General features: G+C 36.9%; 2 protein-coding genes across 5 annotated transcripts in view; both read right to left on the bottom strand.

Moving 5' to 3' along the window:
- The window catches only part of Actn (alpha actinin), a 60,319-nt gene extending 54,401 nt beyond the window's left edge, over window positions 1-5,918 (bottom strand). For all 3 annotated transcript variants that reach the window (XM_034976850.1, XM_034976849.1, XM_034976851.1), the window contains exon 1: window positions 5,662-5,918. In XM_034976850.1, coding sequence (XP_034832741.1) covers window positions 5,662-5,781 — 120 coding nt within the window. In that variant the 5' untranslated portion in view covers window positions 5,782-5,918. The remainder of the gene's footprint in view (window positions 1-5,661) is intronic.
- A 555-nt stretch (window positions 5,919-6,473) lies between these two features.
- rsh (radish) overlaps window positions 6,474-19,135 on the bottom strand; it is a 269,843-nt gene continuing 257,181 nt past the window's right edge. For both annotated transcript variants that reach the window (XM_069503824.1, XM_034976888.2), the window contains 9 exons: window positions 18,679-18,936; window positions 17,626-17,755; window positions 17,141-17,304; window positions 16,252-16,483; window positions 15,565-15,726; window positions 14,836-14,987; window positions 14,300-14,412; window positions 13,081-13,263; window positions 6,474-12,944 (listed from right to left, as the gene is read on the bottom strand). In XM_069503824.1, the coding sequence (XP_069359925.1) occupies window positions 12,429-12,944; window positions 13,081-13,263; window positions 14,300-14,412; window positions 14,836-14,987; window positions 15,565-15,726; window positions 16,252-16,483; window positions 17,141-17,304; window positions 17,626-17,755; window positions 18,679-18,936 (1,910 nt within the window). In that variant the 3' untranslated portion in view covers window positions 6,474-12,428. The remainder of the gene's footprint in view (window positions 12,945-13,080; window positions 13,264-14,299; window positions 14,413-14,835; window positions 14,988-15,564; window positions 15,727-16,251; window positions 16,484-17,140; window positions 17,305-17,625; window positions 17,756-18,678; window positions 18,937-19,135) is intronic.

Here is a 19,135-nt window from a genome sequence, read left to right on the forward strand (position 1 = left end):
CTTAGTTGGAGTACATTTTATTGATTCGTGTCTTCGGGGACGATGTGATCTCGTCTCACATTAAAGAGATAGAATTATTGAAGCGTCACGACATGATGTTATAATCTTTGTGGTAGGTTTTTAACATGTTGTTGTTCGTTACCTACTTTAGAAAAAAATGTGATTAGCTTCTTTCAATGTCTCCTATAACTATTGAGTATTTTATTTTCGTACTTTACCTTTTGTAGTAAGCTTAGTACCTTAGCAAACTATATTATTATTGTGAGGAATTATAGGCGGATCATGATTTTGTACACAGAACTTAGTTCTTGGAACGTGCGAATAAAAAGTACCTACATACTTATACGCAAAAAAGAGTTTACAAGCACATATAAGCACAATACTTTGTATTATTTAACATAAAAGTATTGTTGCGCTTGCGAAACATTATGAGAGGACAAGTCTCATCTAAACATTTTATACCTACATTTTATTTTGCTCAAATTATTATGAATATAAAGTAGGTAACAAAAATATCAGAAGGTAGGTAAGTAAGGTGTGAACTTTGAATACGTAATAACCTCTACTAAAAGGGAGGTCCCTTTGTAGGTAGGTACATTAGTATGACACTAAAAGAAGATGACATTAAGCCTTCGATTTCTATAGTTGCTGTATCGTTCCTATTTGTTGTAGGTAAGTATAGTGTTAATAACTGGTAGTTAGAAAGTTACGTTTCTCCTACCTTAAGTTGATGTAAATTCAATTCCACTATCACCGCAGAGTTCAATGTTCAAGGTCAACCACGTAGTGTGGCCGTTTGGTGACTGTATTGTGTATAGGTTACACTTACGTTGCATTGGATATGAGGCCACCGATCAATACAACATAGGTGACACGTTTAGAAAAGTGCAGTGTGTTTACAAAACAAGCTCTAAGGGGTATAATTTTTCAAGTGTGCATAAATCTGTCAAAATTGAATGGAGAGTGGAGACGTCATCACGACGTTTACTCATAAGTTTCTTGTCCAAGCTAAATAAAAGATTAACGCAAAGTACTGTACACTATAATAGAGGTTGCAGCTTGACTAAGTCGGCTCGTGAATGGTGAGGTAGGTTGTGGGTCGCAGGAGGGCAACAGCAACATTGAGTTACTCGATTTTTAGATCAACTGTCAACTTACTTACTGCAGCCCCTCTACTTCACAAGGCGACTCAGTGTAATGGTACACAATTAGAGATCCTCTGTTCAATATAGGTGTTCAATTTACTAAGTAAATAAAATTCTCACCTTTTCCTCTCAGTTTCATTCGTATAAAAGGAAAACAATTTTTCGTTTTTTATGGTGACCGACAAAGCTTAATTAGTATCTAGAGAAATGTAAATTAAGCTTTACAATAGTAGACGAAGAAAAATAGCTAAATACTACATATTTCAATGGGGAACCTTAAGTGGGTGAAGTCGTAGAGGAGATTCCCTATCATAGAAAACTATTTTAGACTCCGAGTGACTGAGAAGCATTTTTGCATTGATAAAAGTACGTTCGTCAACGGAATAAACATCCGCTCTAGTTTGTAAGCGTGCGATAATTTAGTAGATATCACAGTGCAAGCAAGCGTGGAAGATAAGGTCGTGCTTTTTTCAGGGTTAACCTATTCGCTTTAAAATATATTCAGAGCTGGGTCACTATTTTGTATGATTTTCAAATCGTGTGTTACTAACTGCAATTTGTATGCCAACGACTCTATCTCGACGACTTGAATCGAATTCGAGTTGCCACTCGTTTGATATCGTCTATCCCACCTAGTAAGGAGTCTTCTGACGCGGCACTTTTCGGCCTGAGGTCGCCATTCCAGCACCTTGGGAATGCAACATTGGTTTTTCAAACTATGTGCTCTGTACCCATTGCCCCTTCAGCTTCGCAAGTTTCAATGAATTCATATGTTATCACTTATCACTATACGCAATATGCGTCACGCACTGTTCGAAGACTTTGGTCTTCAACAGTTCCGCGTAATACTAGTACCTATGTAATTACCCTTTCAACCTTACAGTCAATTGGTCACGTTGGTATTAAAATTGTGATCAATATCAATTGTTGTGATTATGGTATGTTTGTTGAAAAGGTGCATTTTAGCCACTAGTGAGTGAGTAGCTTATCAGAGGTGATTGTGATCGTTACATTGTTGCTGACAAACTATGGCGGTAGACCAGCGGAGCCCTGTTCTATTAATACTGGTTCTTGTGAACAGGAAAGCTTGATAAACATTTGACACTCTGGATGTGGTTTCATTGGCTCCATTGAACGCGATCAGTTACCTAAATGGGTAACTGATCACTTCCGATTCTACATTTTGACCGCTCGAGCTTAATCTTTTAAAGTTTGAAAAGCTAAAATAGATGATACCGAAACATGTTATTATGTAACGTTTGAAACAATATATAAAAAATGAGAATTCTAGAGGACTACATTACTTCTACACAAACCTACTTATCTACAATGCCAAATGCAAATAGATTTGACAAGGCCAGCCCAGCAAATTTTTAAACATATTTATTTAATACACGAAAATAGTAAACACCTATATGTAACGTACTTAACTACATTAACTGTATACTGAACAACAACTTAAAATATTTGAAAGCGAAAGTGTGAGTTGATAAAGTCCAACATAATATCATTTAATTTATAGCATAATATTATGTCTTTACAATGTAGTTTATGATGAAGGATTGAAAATTGCAGATAGAGTTTTGGATTATTTGGATGCAAGCCAAGAATGACCTAACGACGACAAGGAAAAAATAGCTGTCAATCCAGTGTTACGTAACCGACATAACGCTGCGTCAACAATTAGTCAAATAACAGTCGAAGGCGAAAGAGTAGAACTGTGTTCTAATTTCGTTTACCCTAACAAAGTTAGAGGAGAAAACCGTGCATTGTCGTGCCTTTATTTTTTAATGAATGCTAAAATCTTGGCAGAATAATGCACATAAAGATAAAAGTGCACTTGTAAACTATTGTTGATGTAATACATTTTTTACAGGAGGATAAAAATCTGTTCTTTGGTATGTTATGCTTACAGTCAGTCAACGACCTCGAATTCATGAGAGTTATGCGAATGGTATGCCAAGGTGATAATTTATTTTGTAGCAACAAAAGTATTTCGATTTCTCGATTTTTATTCCAACTAAAAGGGAGTTGCCTCATGCATCCAGATATCAATGTTAGCGGGATATCTCTTAAGGTAGAAGCTCTAACATTATGTTGAAGTGATCTTACCAAATCTGTATCGTGACATAAATACAATCTACTAGAGGAAGCTTTACAACTTCTTGTCCATCTGTATACCGTTGTCCGTTGGATACTGCGATTTTATTTACGCTTATGTCTAAGTGTCAACAGTCAAGTGAAGAGCAACAGGATCTTTAAGTATAAAGACGTATTTATCGCGGGAAGTAGTTACTATATTTTATTATTCCCCAACTTTATCTTAATTATCAAACAATTAGATTTTATTAACCGATTTATAAGAATGTGATTGAAGCAATATTTTGGCTTAGTAGCATTTATAGAGAGAGTTGTAATAGGTTTTATGTAAATTATTAAATTTATTAGTAGTTCCGAACTCGTCCTCGCCACTTTCACGCCCGATTTCTAGCACAACCAGATATTATTACTTTTCAATTATGACTTTGCATGCAGCTCTTAAAAGAATATAAACATAAAAACATGAATTTTAACGTGGAAGTCCACGTAATGATTTCTTCATGAGTTCATGACTATAAATCTCGTATTGCTGTTGAAATGTTTTTGAATAACGTTTCAATAATGCTGTGTTGTAGCGAAGTGTCTCATCATAAAATTCGCATTTTATCGGGGCACACTTAACACTATTCACGGGGCTGGTTCCATTTAAAGTTTACAACTTTCGTCGAAAAATTCAGTAATTATCGTGAGCCTACTTTTGAAGAACGTGACCCGCGCATTCCACAAAATTTATGAATCATAATTTTATTGAAGAATTATCAGCGGTCACGTTTTCCTTTTCTGGTGTCCACTGTCCAATAAGGAAAACATTGTACTAGTGACCTCCTTGCGGAAGACCGCTTCCAGAGAGCGGAGCGTATGACTGGTCGGGTGACTTCTTCGTAGACGCATCTCACTCTCAAGTTGGTCGGAATCGACCGCGACATTGACCTGCCTGGCACGTACGGCCAATGCACCGGGCCCGGGTGTCGCACAGCCTCTTTGTTTATATTGTGTTTGTATCCTGCGTGACTCTGTGCACACCGGTCGTTATCCTGTGCTGCTGCCTGCTCCGGCGTGAACATCTAACGACATTGCTGACAAAAACTATAATGATGGGCAATCAATGCCGTACTTCGTTAATAACAAGTTTTTATACCTAGTGGAATTTGCTTCACAACCAGTGAGCAATTTATTAATATACTAAGCAAGGTTATGAGAAATTATCTTATTTGTATGAATTGATCGATTTGCTTCTGGGAAAATTTTATACTTTTGAATAAATTGATAACATGCTTTGCAATAAGCAAGGTAGATATCAATTTATTCAAATTTGTGAAACTTACATAGGTAGGCATTTTATTGAGGAAAAAAGGGTGATGGGAAAAGTTAGAGTGGTAGTTAACTAAATATTTTTGTGTCACAATATTTTTAATCAAATCTGTCAATACATCCTGATTAATAGTGATTGTAATCAGCATGCCCTGATAAGAAATCTTTACATTTAATAAGTATTCATTCATATTATCTAATGCTCCACTCGACTGCTGTCAAAAATACCCTACAATCAGTTTGCTTTCGTAACTCGTTAATGACATTCTCCCAGCTGAGCTCACAGGGTGCGTCAGAGCATTCGTCACAGACCTACGGACCTCCACGTAAATAGCATCCAAATGATGCATTTTCACGTAGATACATCAGGCCACACAGTTTCCCTGAAACATGGGTTTCATGACGTAAAGTCGGACGCCCGCGCTTTCAGCGGCGCCTGCGTCGGACCCATTTTAGGACATGACTAACGGAAATTCGATTCCTCTCGCTCCGGCCCGTTCCCGCTCGTGGGAAGCGTCATGCACCCGTCTCGCTCGCACCAAAAGATTCAAGAATCTTTTAATAGTGTCCACGGCCGCGATCCACTTTCAACTCGCGGCGGGAAACTAGGGATTTCTTTAAATTTGCAGATTTTCGCGCGAGTTTTATTAAGCACCCCGCAGTCTATTTTGCTTAAACTTAAATATAAATAAATTTTGAATAATTTTATGTAAGTAACTAATCACTTACTTCAAAAAATAAATAAAGTTGCACTATAGAATTGTTTTAATAAATGATAATATATTTTTTCAGTGATATCAGTCGATACGACTTTAGATTATCTAATTTGTGAAATGTCTGAAGTCAGGCACAAACTAAAAATAGATTCATAATCTGTTTTGAATATCAACAAATTAATGTAGCTAGGTCTTGATTAAGCAAATTCTCAAATTGTAATTCTGCGGGGGTGCCTCGCAATAATATTTATTCACATGGAAAACATGAACACCATAAACATGAGTCACGTAGTGATAAGGATACGGTTGCTATTTTTATTGCAATGCGCGAAATATTAAACAGTCGCATTTCGTATTCCGGTTGCCGGTGTCAATTTGTTTGAACTGACCTTTTTCTGTTGCTTTTCCCAAGCCGGGTCTAGGAGACCCTCACGCTCCCACTCCTCCTCCTGTTCCATGTACCCATCCCCGAACTCATAGCTATTCATCACCCCGTTGTCCATCATCATGGTCACCGCACTGACCGTCGATTTCGATGTTCGTTCGAGCCTATGACCGCGAACTCGTGTGTCCTAGTTCGCACCGCGCACTGCAACAAGCAGCCGGCCGCACGCCTGCTGCAAAAAGACTGGCGCACAAGCGCTACTCGCGGCGGCGTGATGAACTTTTAAATGCATTCCGTTTCACGCGCGCAGCTGTCAATCTGTATAGCTCCTGTGGCTATTTTATATGAAGTCTATTGTCTATGGTTATTTTTAACACGGCAGAACATGTTCGTTATTTATAATTGTAATAAGAGGGACGGTTGTTAAGAAATTTTCTCGTGAAAGAAAATTGTACTACTCATTGTGTTTTGGTATAAAATTGAGTACAGAATTGTTTGAGCACAAAATTGCTGCTAAAGCTTTTTCAGGGGTGAGCAAATAGAGCTTTTTTAGATTGTTACCATTTATTATGTTACCAGTATTGCTACATAAATAGCGTCTTCTAATGATTTATCAGAACCATCGCTGTATAGAACTGTATTATAGCAATAATGATTTGGATTTGGACGAACCTATTGAGAACAGATTTATTTATTTATTTTACCTTTTAGAAAGATTCATGTTTGTTCGATATAAGTCTGGGTAGTTACCTTGGTATGATGATTAACTAAGTATTGTATAGTGTTGCTGTATTCAATAAAAATGAAACTACGAAATAATACACAAAAAATTTTATTCACCACATAAAATTTCCATGAATCTTGCATCACGCAAAATAACAGATATAGATATAATTTTATTGGTATTCTTTGAAGATTCCCATATTATATTAACATACTTTATAGCAACATCCACGATCACAGGAAGGTTAAAATTTTGGAATAGAAAAGTTATTTAACCGTTATAGAACTTGACACATCCATTACATTTGGTGTTACTACAAATTAAACACTATTTTTTATACATACATACATGAGTATTACATACACATAATAGAAATCTGTTCTAAGATTAATATGCAACATTTATTGAAATAAAAATTGCCGCAATTAATTACACAGGTATAATTGTAACGAAATGTACCTAAGCTTTCACAGACAAAGCGGTTTAGTTTTCATATACCAAGTATCATTTAACAAGATTTCCTTTGTTTGAAGACATTTTCGTTTGTTTTAAACAAAAAAAAAAGAGTTCTGAACGTTAACGTCACTAAATATCACACTGAAGTTACTGCTTGCTAAGCGTCTTAAATTTACAATATAATGCTATGAAGACTGAGAAGTGAGATCTATATACCTAGCCTAGAGGGTACTTTGACTTTGCTCAGGCTTTCGTAAGAGTTCAAACGAAGCAGCTTTAGATAATATCTCTCTGCCATAAGCCTATCTTGATTTAGTTTAAAGTCAGCAAACTTAAAGTTTAAAGTATTTACAGTAGCCGGCAAGAAATATTGTACATCGACCTTTAGAATGAGAATTCTAGAGGCTTTGTAGAGCTTTGTCTCTGTCACTCATACCTATGTGATGTTTTGTCGGTCTCAACGACAGAGACGACGCTCTACGAAACCGCTATCTCTTTCTAAAGGATAATGTACAATATTTTCTGCCGCGTACTGTACGTTCTATAAATCTTAGCCTGAGCTTTTCCACACGACGGCATTTTCGCGTGGTCGACTGCTTTTACGAACGAACGTTGCTCGTTGACTGCGCGTTGCTATTCCATTGTAAAGTGTGCCCTTAGTGCGAGTTTGGATATTTCGAGTATTGAAATAATTCAAGTCAAGAGAAAAATTTAATTTAAATGCATTGTTTCAAACTCGTACCTTCCATGTACCACATAATTTATGCAGAGAGCGAGTTATTTTGGGTCGTAGCCCATAGAACAATCCGGGGTGCGGGTCTCAAGGCTCCGAGATTTTATTAAGTATGCACTACCAAATGATTATGACTGTGATAAAATTTTGCTTGGGACGCGCGCTGGCTGAACTCAGTTGTACTTTAACGTTATAGTGAGAAGTCTGTGAAAGTTGTCGACACGTGGAAACTCGTACTAAAAAGCCTACTGGATATATATAAAATGTAAGTAAACAGCCTGCGTCTATATCGGGTTTGAAGGTCAATGTAGGTAAATGCTGCAATGTTCAAATACTTTTAAATATATTATTCTCTCGCAATCTCCAAACTCCGAAGATAACTAAAATAATTACGAAAAAAATCTAATGTGGCCCTACAGCTGACATTGATTGATTTATGACACGAAATTGCCTGCTCCGTGCAAAGACGACCTTATTCCAAAAAACCGAGACAGACTCGCGCACCGAGGGTTCCGTACTACAGTCGTATTTTTTCGACATTTTGCACGATAAATCAAAAACTATTATGCATAAATATAAATAAAAATCTGTTTTAGAATATACAGGTTTCATATTATGATACCCCACTTGCTATATTAATCTTATTTTGAAAGTTGAAAATGCTAATTATTTGTTCATGTACCTATACATTTTAATTTTTTTTGTTATGTAACCACAAATTCACGGTTTTCGGATTTTCCCCTTACGTGTGCTATAAGACCTACCTGCCTGAAAATTTCATGATTCTAGGTCAACGGGAAGTACCCTATAGTTTTCTTGACAGCCAGACAGACAGATAACGAAGTGATCCTATAGGGGTTCCGTTTTTCCTTTTGAGGTACGGTACCCTAAAAACAAAAATGAAAATGAGCTTTGTAACCTCTAAACCAGTGTCTTTGTACTTGGAAATATTCACTAGCCTTTGCCGAAGAAATTAATACGCTCTGTCTGTGACTTTGTTATTGCTAATGGTTGGGCACACAGGCTAGAATCTCCTAAGTGTCTATTAATTCGAGTAGTCCTAGCACTCCTAGCTTCTCAGCTTGCGACGACGATGCTGTGTCGCTTCCAAAGGGCATGCGTCGCTGACGAAGCGAAGTATTGCTGAATTGGCTATTGCTTCCCAACATCATTTTATAATTGGAATGATGCCTAGATGTCAAAAATTACAAATTATTATTTACTCTCTGTAATTTTATTCCGTTGTTAATTACTCTCTGTAATTACTACTTTTGTTAACAATAAAGTTGTTTTAAATAAGGCTATTAAATAGAGGGTCTTCCAAAATTCGTAAAATCTATTTCGGCTGATACTTTTAAGTTTGCTAGTGGGCGCCAGGATATTGATTGCACCCGGGCGCTAAAGAACTACAGCCGACCCTGAGGCTATGAAATGTTCAAATACGACGCGAAATCTGGTTGCTGAAAATAAGCGACTGCTCAGGCGATGTAGCCAATGTGCCCAACTTATCGGGATAATATACCTACTTATACATATATTAGAAGAAGCGTCGAGCGACCACGTTACGACAGTCACGTAGTATTGGTTCAAGAAGAAATTGCTCTCTCTTTATATAAATAACTTTCGGAAGTATAAAAACTTTACAGACAAGTTAACTTTATTCATTACGATTATTATTCGGAAATGTCGAAATGTTTATATATTTAGGCTACGTTAAATATCTTTTTAACATCTATTTTTTAACAGTTTAATAAGTTTTAAGACCCATTTCACATTTTATCGTAAATATATTTCTACTTATGAGACATCAACATAAAATATTAACCTACTCGTAATAGCATCAGAGCTTTTCAATATTGCAGGTTTCGTATAATATACAAATAATACATAAATATAGGTACCTGCCATCATAATAATTTTGTAATAGGTGAGTAGGAGGATAAGAGCGATCACGCACTCATTCGATCCGAATCCGTGAAAATACGGATATAAAAAATATCTACGTCATACACATTATGTCATAAGCTACTATACAAATAGATCTATGACTGCTTCGGAAGTATTTTCATATACTCGGATCGGATGAGTGCGTAACTGCCATAAGTATTTTAAATGTCAGAAAACTAGAGACCTTTCAAAAGTAAACTTATTATAAGGAAATATTTTGTAAATAGATTTTAACTCTATCATTTTTGAAAAGTAATGCTATGTAAAATGGGCCAACACTAATTCATTTATAAGTATGTAAACATTTGCTTTAACACTTGGTTCAGAAGGTTTTTTAACAATTAAAATATTGTACCTACATAATTCACTTTTAAATAAAATAAATATATTTTTACAGAGCGCCTAGGTATATAGATGCAACACGGTTAATTACACGTACATTTGAAGATGGTTTTCAAGTAGGTAGTTGTAAATGTATTAGTATATTACAATATAACACCTTACCTATTCATAGATTGCAGTCGTTTTATATATTCTTTATGGTACCTATTAAGTTATGATTTAAGTCTTACAAACAGACTGCAGAATTGAAAGTTTCCAATTATTGGATAAGTAGGTATAGTCCGCGACAGGTCGAGATCGCAATCGAGGTATGAGGCGGGGGGACGCCCCGCACACCCCGCACGTCACCCGCGCTCGCCCGCATCTGGTTAGCGTGGGGTCTGTGCGGGGCGTTTTCTCCCCGATTGCTATATCGACCTGTCGCGTACTATACCTCTGGAAATAGGTTACATCTGGATCTACTCCATTATGGTCATTTAAGTGTGTTTTTGAAACAAATACGGATTGAACGAAGCTTATCCTTCTTCCTAGTTAAATAAAGATTCCATATAAATTAAGTAACTAATATAAATAAGTATACAGGGACAAGCATCCATAAAATATACCTCATGATAAATTATGGAACCATACAATATTTACATTGTACCTACTACGTCATAACTTTTTTGTAATTCATTTCATTTTGGAAGCAGTCAAATACGCAATCACATTATTTGTTACAATAGAAGAATAAGATTGTGTTTTTAGAATAGGATTCTTTTAAAATATTTTTAACATACAGTTACATTAATTTTATAAGAACTAAGCTACTCAAAATATACATTTATTTGCTTAGATTACAATATATTGCATGACAAGAAAGATTCCGATTACAAAACAATACCGTTAAAACAATTTTTGGACCTTTTGCAAGAAGAAGATTGGGAAATGACCTTTTCGCGATGCTTCATCCAGACAAGGTAGGATACTAGATAAGTATAGTACCATCAACGAACAATAGGGGATGCGCGAGTCATTCATACAAAAAGTCATTACAACGCTTGATGGGCATTTACTAGAGCTACCTACCCATATAAAGTAATTTTTTAAAGTAACAAAGCAAAATATTTCTAAAGCTAGCCCGAAAAGGGCAACATAATTTTTAATAAAACTCGGAGGCCCCTTTGATCAGGATAATAATAAAATGATATGCACTCAACAATATAAATAGATAGGTATGTGTTTGACTTAAATAAAATACCAATAGCCAATAGGATTGCCTAATTCGTCGTCATTCAGATAATATTGCGCAAATCATTGGAAAACGTTGTACCTAGCACGACTATTTACATCCCTTGGCAAAGAAATAAGGAAGAAGACTGTTCCAATTTTGGTGTTACCTTACACATTATACAAAAATAGATCACAAAAAATATTTATTCTTAACGTAATTTTCAAATTTAAATCTATGATTTTGACATAAGTAGCAAACTAAATAAGAGAAAAACTGACTTGCGTGGTATTAAAGTTATTTTAGTTCGATATTAACACCAGGTAAAAACTACATTGTAGGCACACAAAGGTTTTATGGAAGTTTAAAGCTTCTTTTGTCTATAAAACATATCATATAAAGTTATAACAATATTATACAATATTTTATATATGTGATTGTGTGAATCAAAGAAAAAGAAAGCATTTTGTATATCATGTTTGGAATGAAAGGTGATAAAAAAAATAGAATTTAGAAGGGTTTTCTTGAAAATGAAGAGATCTCGTAAGTACTTGAGATTCACTACACACTTTTTATAATCTACGCACTTAATCAAAAGTCATTTGTGAATCATTTTCAATTAATATTGAGTAGTTACATTACGCGTTACAGGATTATGTAACATTTTATATACATCTAACATTTAGAATTCGATTATATGTATGTGTTTACAATATACCTAACGTTTATCAGCAATCAGTCATTTTTCATACGTGACGTTTTCTACAAGCATTTGTGGCGAGTCTCTCCGGGGCTAAACCTTAAACGTGGTAAGTACTTAAAGATAGAAAGATGCCTCCAAAGTCTAATTTGTACAGTGAGCAAAATGATTCCGCATTTAGTTAACTGTCAGGGCGGATATTTTTCACTTCATAAGGTTTATTGTAATTAAAAATACACATAATTAAATAAATATTCCCAGGTTTTGACCCAGTTCGTCTATGTCTTCTAAACATGGACCACAGAAGAAAATCGCATTTGTACCAGTCGCTATACGTCAATATAAAGATTATTACATACAAAATCATTTGTTTTTTTTTCATTCGCCAGACTACTTACGTTTATCTCAAACTTTTGGTACCAAAAATAGAGATGACTCTACTGAACACGTCTAGCTAGATGTAAAAAATATATAGGTATCAATGAACAACAACAAGGGACAGGTATCCGAGAAGTGTACAAATATTTCTCGCACCTCTACTAAAGTACATCTATAACAATAATACTTTTTGAAGGCGTCGATATACCACAATGAGAAGAACCCAATCTTGTCGCTCTTCGTAATCTATCTAATACACTGATATCCTCACAGCTCCAAGTTTATATGCCGTAATCGAAACTTTCGAATTCAGAAAACCTCGAATCCTGTTTTTGTAAGCGTTGCTGACATGCTTCTATGTAGCTGTCCTGTATCCTGTACATCCCCGAATTAGCCTGATACATGAGCGTCTCGAGAATACGCTCGTTCTTTATAGCTTTTGACGGAAGTACCACCTTTATTAGTTCTTGCGGCGAGATCCTGTAAAGCTTCAAGTCCCTCGCTAGCCTCTCCATAATGCATTTAAATTCATTTTTAGCATCAGTCTTATTGGCAGATTTAATTTTTATTTTATTACGGGCCCAACTGAGCATCGCTTCGAACTTTCTGACCTCAGGCACTTCGAGGTTCCTGCACATAATCATTTGCACCATGGATTCCGAAAGGTTAAGAAATTCAGAGGTCTGGAACTGAGCATATGCTCGCTGTTCGATGAAGGCTAGTATCATATTAACTAGTTCCGAAGCCGACGTGTATCGCCAGTAGTAGTTTTCCAATGATATGAGCATTGTGCACACCTAAAAAAAATTACGTCATAAGTTATCACCATGATGGTGTAGATTGAATTCTATTTTACTGATTACATTATTTGAATATGTATCCATAAAATATCTGAATTGCCTTAGATGTAACAGTCAAGATCAGTTTGCTTACCACTTCTATCCTAAGGAATTGTTTGGCGTGATGGAAGCATGCTTGTAGTAGTTCAGGCAGGTCATAGTGCTCGGCAGCACAAATCAGTCCTGGTATGGAAGCACAGGTGAGTGGACAACTGCCCGTGTGCAAGTAGTCCAAAAGTATCCGGAACGTTTCGGGGTCAAATTCTATTATGGAGAACTGTAATCAAATTGAAAACAAATTCCAGTTTGAAAGGAAAGGTAATACAGAAGCTCGGAGTTACGGTTTAGCCATGTGTAATAAGTTTTTTAACAGGTAAATATAATTCAGAAAGTTCCTTTAGAATAAATAATCGAACCAAGAAAGAGAACTTTTGTTCTTTTTGAGCAAAATAAATTCTTTAAACCTAACCACAACACCCTCATCTCTAAATAGTTATTGCTATCAAGGTTGAAATTTATTCTGCTGAGTCTACCATCGTCAAAAATCGTACACCCTTGTTTAACGTTGGTTTAACGTTAAAACATTTATAAAAACATTACAGGTTTCTGTGATTAGATGTTCCTATAAACTGACATCTTTTCTCTGTGTATCGTTTTTCTCATTGCTGAGGATTGTGACCCCTTTTCATTAATCAAAATTTAATGTTAGGGGGTTACTTCTGATGATAAAGTTTGCATCTAAGTACCTACTACCTATCCTATATACTAAAATAATAATTATTGTGTGATCTCTGTTTATTGCTTATAATTTATTCTTATTTTGTACTGAGTTACATTAGGGCGGCTGCCTGGAGCTGGTGTTGAAAGCAGAAGTCCTTTTTGGTTGTGAAATTGGTTTAATTACTGATTTTACATAAAACTGTATAGATATATTAAAATTGAAGATACGTCTGTTCGCACCGGTGTGTTAGGACACGAAGGCGCGAATGTGTGCGGTTTTCTCGAGCACGTTTCGCTGATGAAGGAATCGAGGAAGTCAGTCAGTGTAACAACTGTGTCGCTGTTAATAAAGATTTATTTATTTATGTACTGTTTGAAAATGTTACAATAAAACTCAAAGCCAATCTTATCTAATTACTGCACAAATGCCGCATGACCGCGTGTGCTAAATTTCCGCGCTAGACAGCCAGGCTTATCCTTCTGGCAAAAAATGAGTCGGTTCTTTGTCACCAGATGTGGCTTTTAACCATGAAAATGTCTCGTAAAAAGTTGTATGTACTTGTATTTTATTTAATAAATCATGTAAAACACACCTCGGTTTGCGCAAGCTTGGCACGGTCCACTTTTTGCGCATCGGCGCACACCGAAAGCCTTGGCACCCCTAATGCTGCGTTCTTATCTTTGTCCTTGTCTTTGCTCTCCTTATCTGTAAATCATCATGTTTTCATTTTATTTTCGAAAAAATGTAATTACGTAATTTAACACATCTACTAAAGATAATTTGTGGTTTTGAATATTCGATAATCCATACTCCATATTTTAATGTAGGTAGATAACGGGTACATACCATGATTAATCTGGCGTTTTTATTTGTCGATATTTCAACCCAATTGCACGGGTCGTGGTCACGACGGGACTGCGGTGTTGCGAGAGATGAAGTTCGAGCTGTCATGGCCAGAAGCAAACTACCTTCTTTCTTGTTATTTTCGCTTAATTACATTTATTATTATTAGTTTAGGTATTTATTAATACCTCCCATGATTTCACCCACAATCAAATTGTAATAACTGATACCAGATGTCAAGAAAACTTCAAAAGAACAGTTTCTAAAAGTTAAGTTAAAGCTTACTGGAACAGTCCTGTGAGCTAGCCCATTTTTTCTTGTCATCTGCATTGAGTTGAGAGTGTTGCTTTCGTATGGAGCGTCCCCAGCCGGCCGTGATGGTGCCGAGTCGAGAGAATGCTCTTTTTACCATCGGCGAACTTGGAACGCTTTTTGGTCTGGAACAACAAAGCAAAACCGTAAAACACTGGAACCTGATTTATTTATGTTATGTTCTTAAACTTATATTATCAAGCATTTTTTTCTCTACTTTTTACTTCACGAGAGAGATATTTTGTCAACCAAATAGTAGGAGAGCTCAAGAGGCTAAATACGGATTTACTCGAGCGTCGTGGGGACCTATTGGATTGTGAGAGAAGATGCTAAAAAGAAAAAAAGGTTACATAATGTATGCCCTTTCAGGGGTGGGGAGAGTGTGTACAGGTTTTCAAAAATGTAAAAAAAAATAGTCAAAAAGAATTCGAGTGCTTAAGATATTAATAGTGTATGCACCCCATGTGTTTCTGATAATGGAAAAATATTAATCTGCCGGTTTGCATGGTGGGGGTCCGGGGTGGCCGTACGAAGGGGCAGAAGGGGGCGATCCATCTTAGGCTGCATCACCACTTGCTACCAGGTCCAATTTGTATGCCGTATAGCATTCCTTGCTAAGGTTCGCGGTGGAGTCATTCTTACTTCAGAAGACACTATTAGAGAGCGACGGCAGTTATACACAAGTAGGAAATTACGACAAACCTCGGTGACTCAATGTCGGGAACTTGCAAGAAGTTACTGCTCTTCTGCCTGGCAGGCGTGGGCGACAGCAGCGTGGGCGCCGGCCGCGCGAGCAGTTCTGCTACCGGCACTTGAGGGGATCCGAACCCACTTTGTATGCCGTATAGCATTTCTTGAAATACCCTGGAAGTTAAATTGATATCTAACTATGTGCTTGAAAACTTTTACTCAATATGAAAATAAATACTAGGTATATGTTTCCTTGAGCTTCTCTAAAAAGTGAGCTGCGTGAAATAAGTATAAGTCGAGCAGTTTCACAGTATTTAGTCGACTACTTTTTATTTTTTTAGTAGTAAAAGTATCTGTCACCCGCGACTTTGCCAGCGTGGAATTTGTTTTTTTTTTCATGTTTTCTGTTTTCCCTTGAAATATTTTTTGGGATAGATAAATGTAGTGTACCTACTGTATGCCATTTTTTCGATGAATTAGGTATAATGTTCTTACAACTTGTTTTATTTGTTGATATTTCGACTAAATTGCATGGGTTGTGGTTACGACGGGACTACAGTGTTGCGAGAAATAAAGTTCGAGCTGTCATGGGCAGAAGCAAACTACCCTCTTTCTTGTTTTTTTTGCTTAATAACATTTAATATTATTAGCTTTCATTGTTAGTATTTATTAAAAAGATTGGTCTGCCATTGTACCTACCTGCTTCTTACGCCCAATATAGCTCGAACGCCAATAAATTTCGTTTTCTGCTTCGACTGGCCAACAAGGAATACCACGTCGAACAACTGAGCGTTCTGAGCACAATTTAGTTCGCTGTTCAGGAACACTCTTGTGAAATCCTTTGCTAGTTGGTCGTAGTCCTCGAATTGGTCTCTGACTGAGTCTAGAAGGGGTGACGAGGGTCGCATATGGCCTATAGGTCGCCATGATCCTGTGAAAAGAAGTGTCCTCTATTTAGTATTTTCTTTATACTTACTTACGTTTTTAACCTGATGTTTATTTTAGATTGGTTGAGTAAAATTTATACGACGATAAAGTGATAAATCTATGTGTGGAAGTGCATCTAAATTCTAAGTGCATACATACGTGACATACGTATATAATAATATGACAGTTATCTTAGAGAGGAATGAGACGGTTAATCTGCAGTAATGGCCTAAGAGCCAACGAGTGCCTTACCTTATTTTATAAAAGCTGAAAGTTTATCTGCATATTGTCCCCAACACTGGGAGGAACGTGTGTTTGAATGTTTGTTTGGATCATGCTGGGTTTGGGAGATAACCAAATATTTGGGAGTATATTTAAAGAACCAAATTAAAGGCAAGATCGTTATTCGTCTAGAACCTGTTAAGTATCAACCGTGAGTCAAGGCAATGGTAAACTTCAATGATCAGTAAACCTACCGGCAACCACCAAGCAATTTAGCGTTCCGGTACAATGCCGTGTAGAAACCAAAGGGATATGGGTTTAATTAAAACTGCCATACCCCTTACAGGTTAGCCCGCTGCCATATTAGACTGCATAATCACTTGCCACCGGATGAGATTGGTCAAGGGCTAACTTGTATTTGAATTAAATTAAAAAATACCTCTTCTGTAAGGTTTTGGTATTTGACCGGTCTCCGCATGGTTCTGCAGGTTAGCCACTATATCCTCTAGCATTTGGCTCCGTGTGCGCTCTTGCATCCTTGCGAACTTGGGCGCTGAATAAGATGCTCTTTCACCGTTAACTACTTTTGTTAGTAGCCATTCTCTGCAAATGAATTTACAAAACGTTGATATCCAATAAACTAGAACTCAATACCTATTCATGGATTTAAAAAAAAGTGTGTCGCAATAATGTTCGTGGGCAGTCGTAAATAGTTAAGGGCTCTACTGCGAAGAAGGATTGAGAGGGAAAATTCTACTCGTACCTACTTGATAGTTCGATATAAAATGAAATAATAAATTGTAAGAGGCCGTTCTTAGTAACGAAAATCTTTTCACAAGAAGCCTTTCACTTAGCGTCTACCTACATATGACAGCCACTCATTTGCCTGCTCAAACATGATCGGAAGCTTTCGAAACTCCTTACCTGAACATAGGTCCTTTGTCGAATACACTCTGCTCCCATAAGTAGGGTTTGTACGCGCCGACCTCGTCGCGGGTGACGACCGACACTTCATATCTAGTGGGTCGCCTTTTAATTTTAGCAGATACTCGCACTGGAATTCCAATTTTTATTACACATTTTTGTCGCCTCTTCGCAATTTTATACCAAAAATACGAGAATTTTTGGTAATAAACTCGAGAAGAATTTTTAGTAAGTAATAAAATCGAGAAGCGCATTTCTTTTTTTTTGTTCAACGTAAATTACCACTTTAAAGAAGATAGAAGGTGTTGTCAAAATTCGTTTATAAAACGAAGTAGTAGGATAGTCAGAGTAACAACGTTTTCTTTGAAAAAGCGTTGCAGAAGCGGCGAGAAAACGTTGTCGCACGGTTGTGCTTGGGCAGCTGGTAAATTGCGAATAATATCATCATATCAAGCCATCGATCGTCGCCGGCCCACTTCTGAGTAGGTACGTGTCTCTCTCCAAATGAAAAGGGTTAAACTATAATCCACCACGGTCCACGTTGGCCAAGCGCGGATTAGCAGAACTCTAAGGCATACAGGTTTCCCTACGGTGTTTTCCATCATCGTTAATGCAAGTAGCCGTAAGTAATAATTAATTGCTTAAAACACACGCTCCGAAAAGTTAAGAGGTGTGTGCCCGGGTCCCTCAAATAGGAAGTCACATCTTAAACTATAAGTCCCGCAAATTGCTAACGCGTGTAGCCGCCATTTTAGTGACGTCTCTATAGTCACGTCATAGTCACTCGACTGAAGTTTCGAGCTGATGGTATATTTTTATTTCGGCTGACGTCAAAAAGACGTCATTTCGATGTTAATGAGACATGGTTCCAGCGGAATAGCAATTTGCGGGACTTATATCTCGCTTATGGAATTGTATAAAGTATACAATCTTAGGTAAGGACAGTAATTATTGTTTCTGCTAAAAACTTTAGCCATAACTTTTACTTTTACCAAACGTTTATCTAAAACCTAACAAAAAAACTAATAGATAGGTAGGTACAGTCGTGCTTACCCAAAATAAACGTATGTAAAAAGTGGCTCTTTATACAAGCGGGTGAAAACGCAGTATTGTCCGCTTCCAAGAAGACGACGCACACTATGTCATTTCCAATATGCCGTTTCCTTTGCAACTTTTGAGCGTCATGTTTCTCGTAGGGGAGGAGGGTGGACACGTGGAACATTATCTCGATGCTTCTCCAATTCGTGTAAACGGAGTATAGGCCAGTGAGATCGTGGACCGTGTCTAGACCCCCTTTGTACTTGTCGAAGCCTGAAAGTGAAGAAATAAAATGTACAGTTAGCGTCACGTTAAAAGGGCACTGGACGGGTTTTTGATTTATGAAAAAATACGACTGTAGTACGGACCCCTCGGTGCGCGAGTCTGACTCGCACTTCGCCGGTTTTTTAATCTATGTAGCCGTGTAGCGGTAACTTTATAACTGTGACTTTCATTCAAACTTTACAGCTCT

This window comes from Maniola hyperantus, chromosome 16 (genome assembly GCF_902806685.2).
Source record: "Maniola hyperantus chromosome 16, iAphHyp1.2, whole genome shotgun sequence".
NCBI classification, from domain to species: Eukaryota; Metazoa; Arthropoda; class Insecta; order Lepidoptera; family Nymphalidae; genus Maniola; species Maniola hyperantus.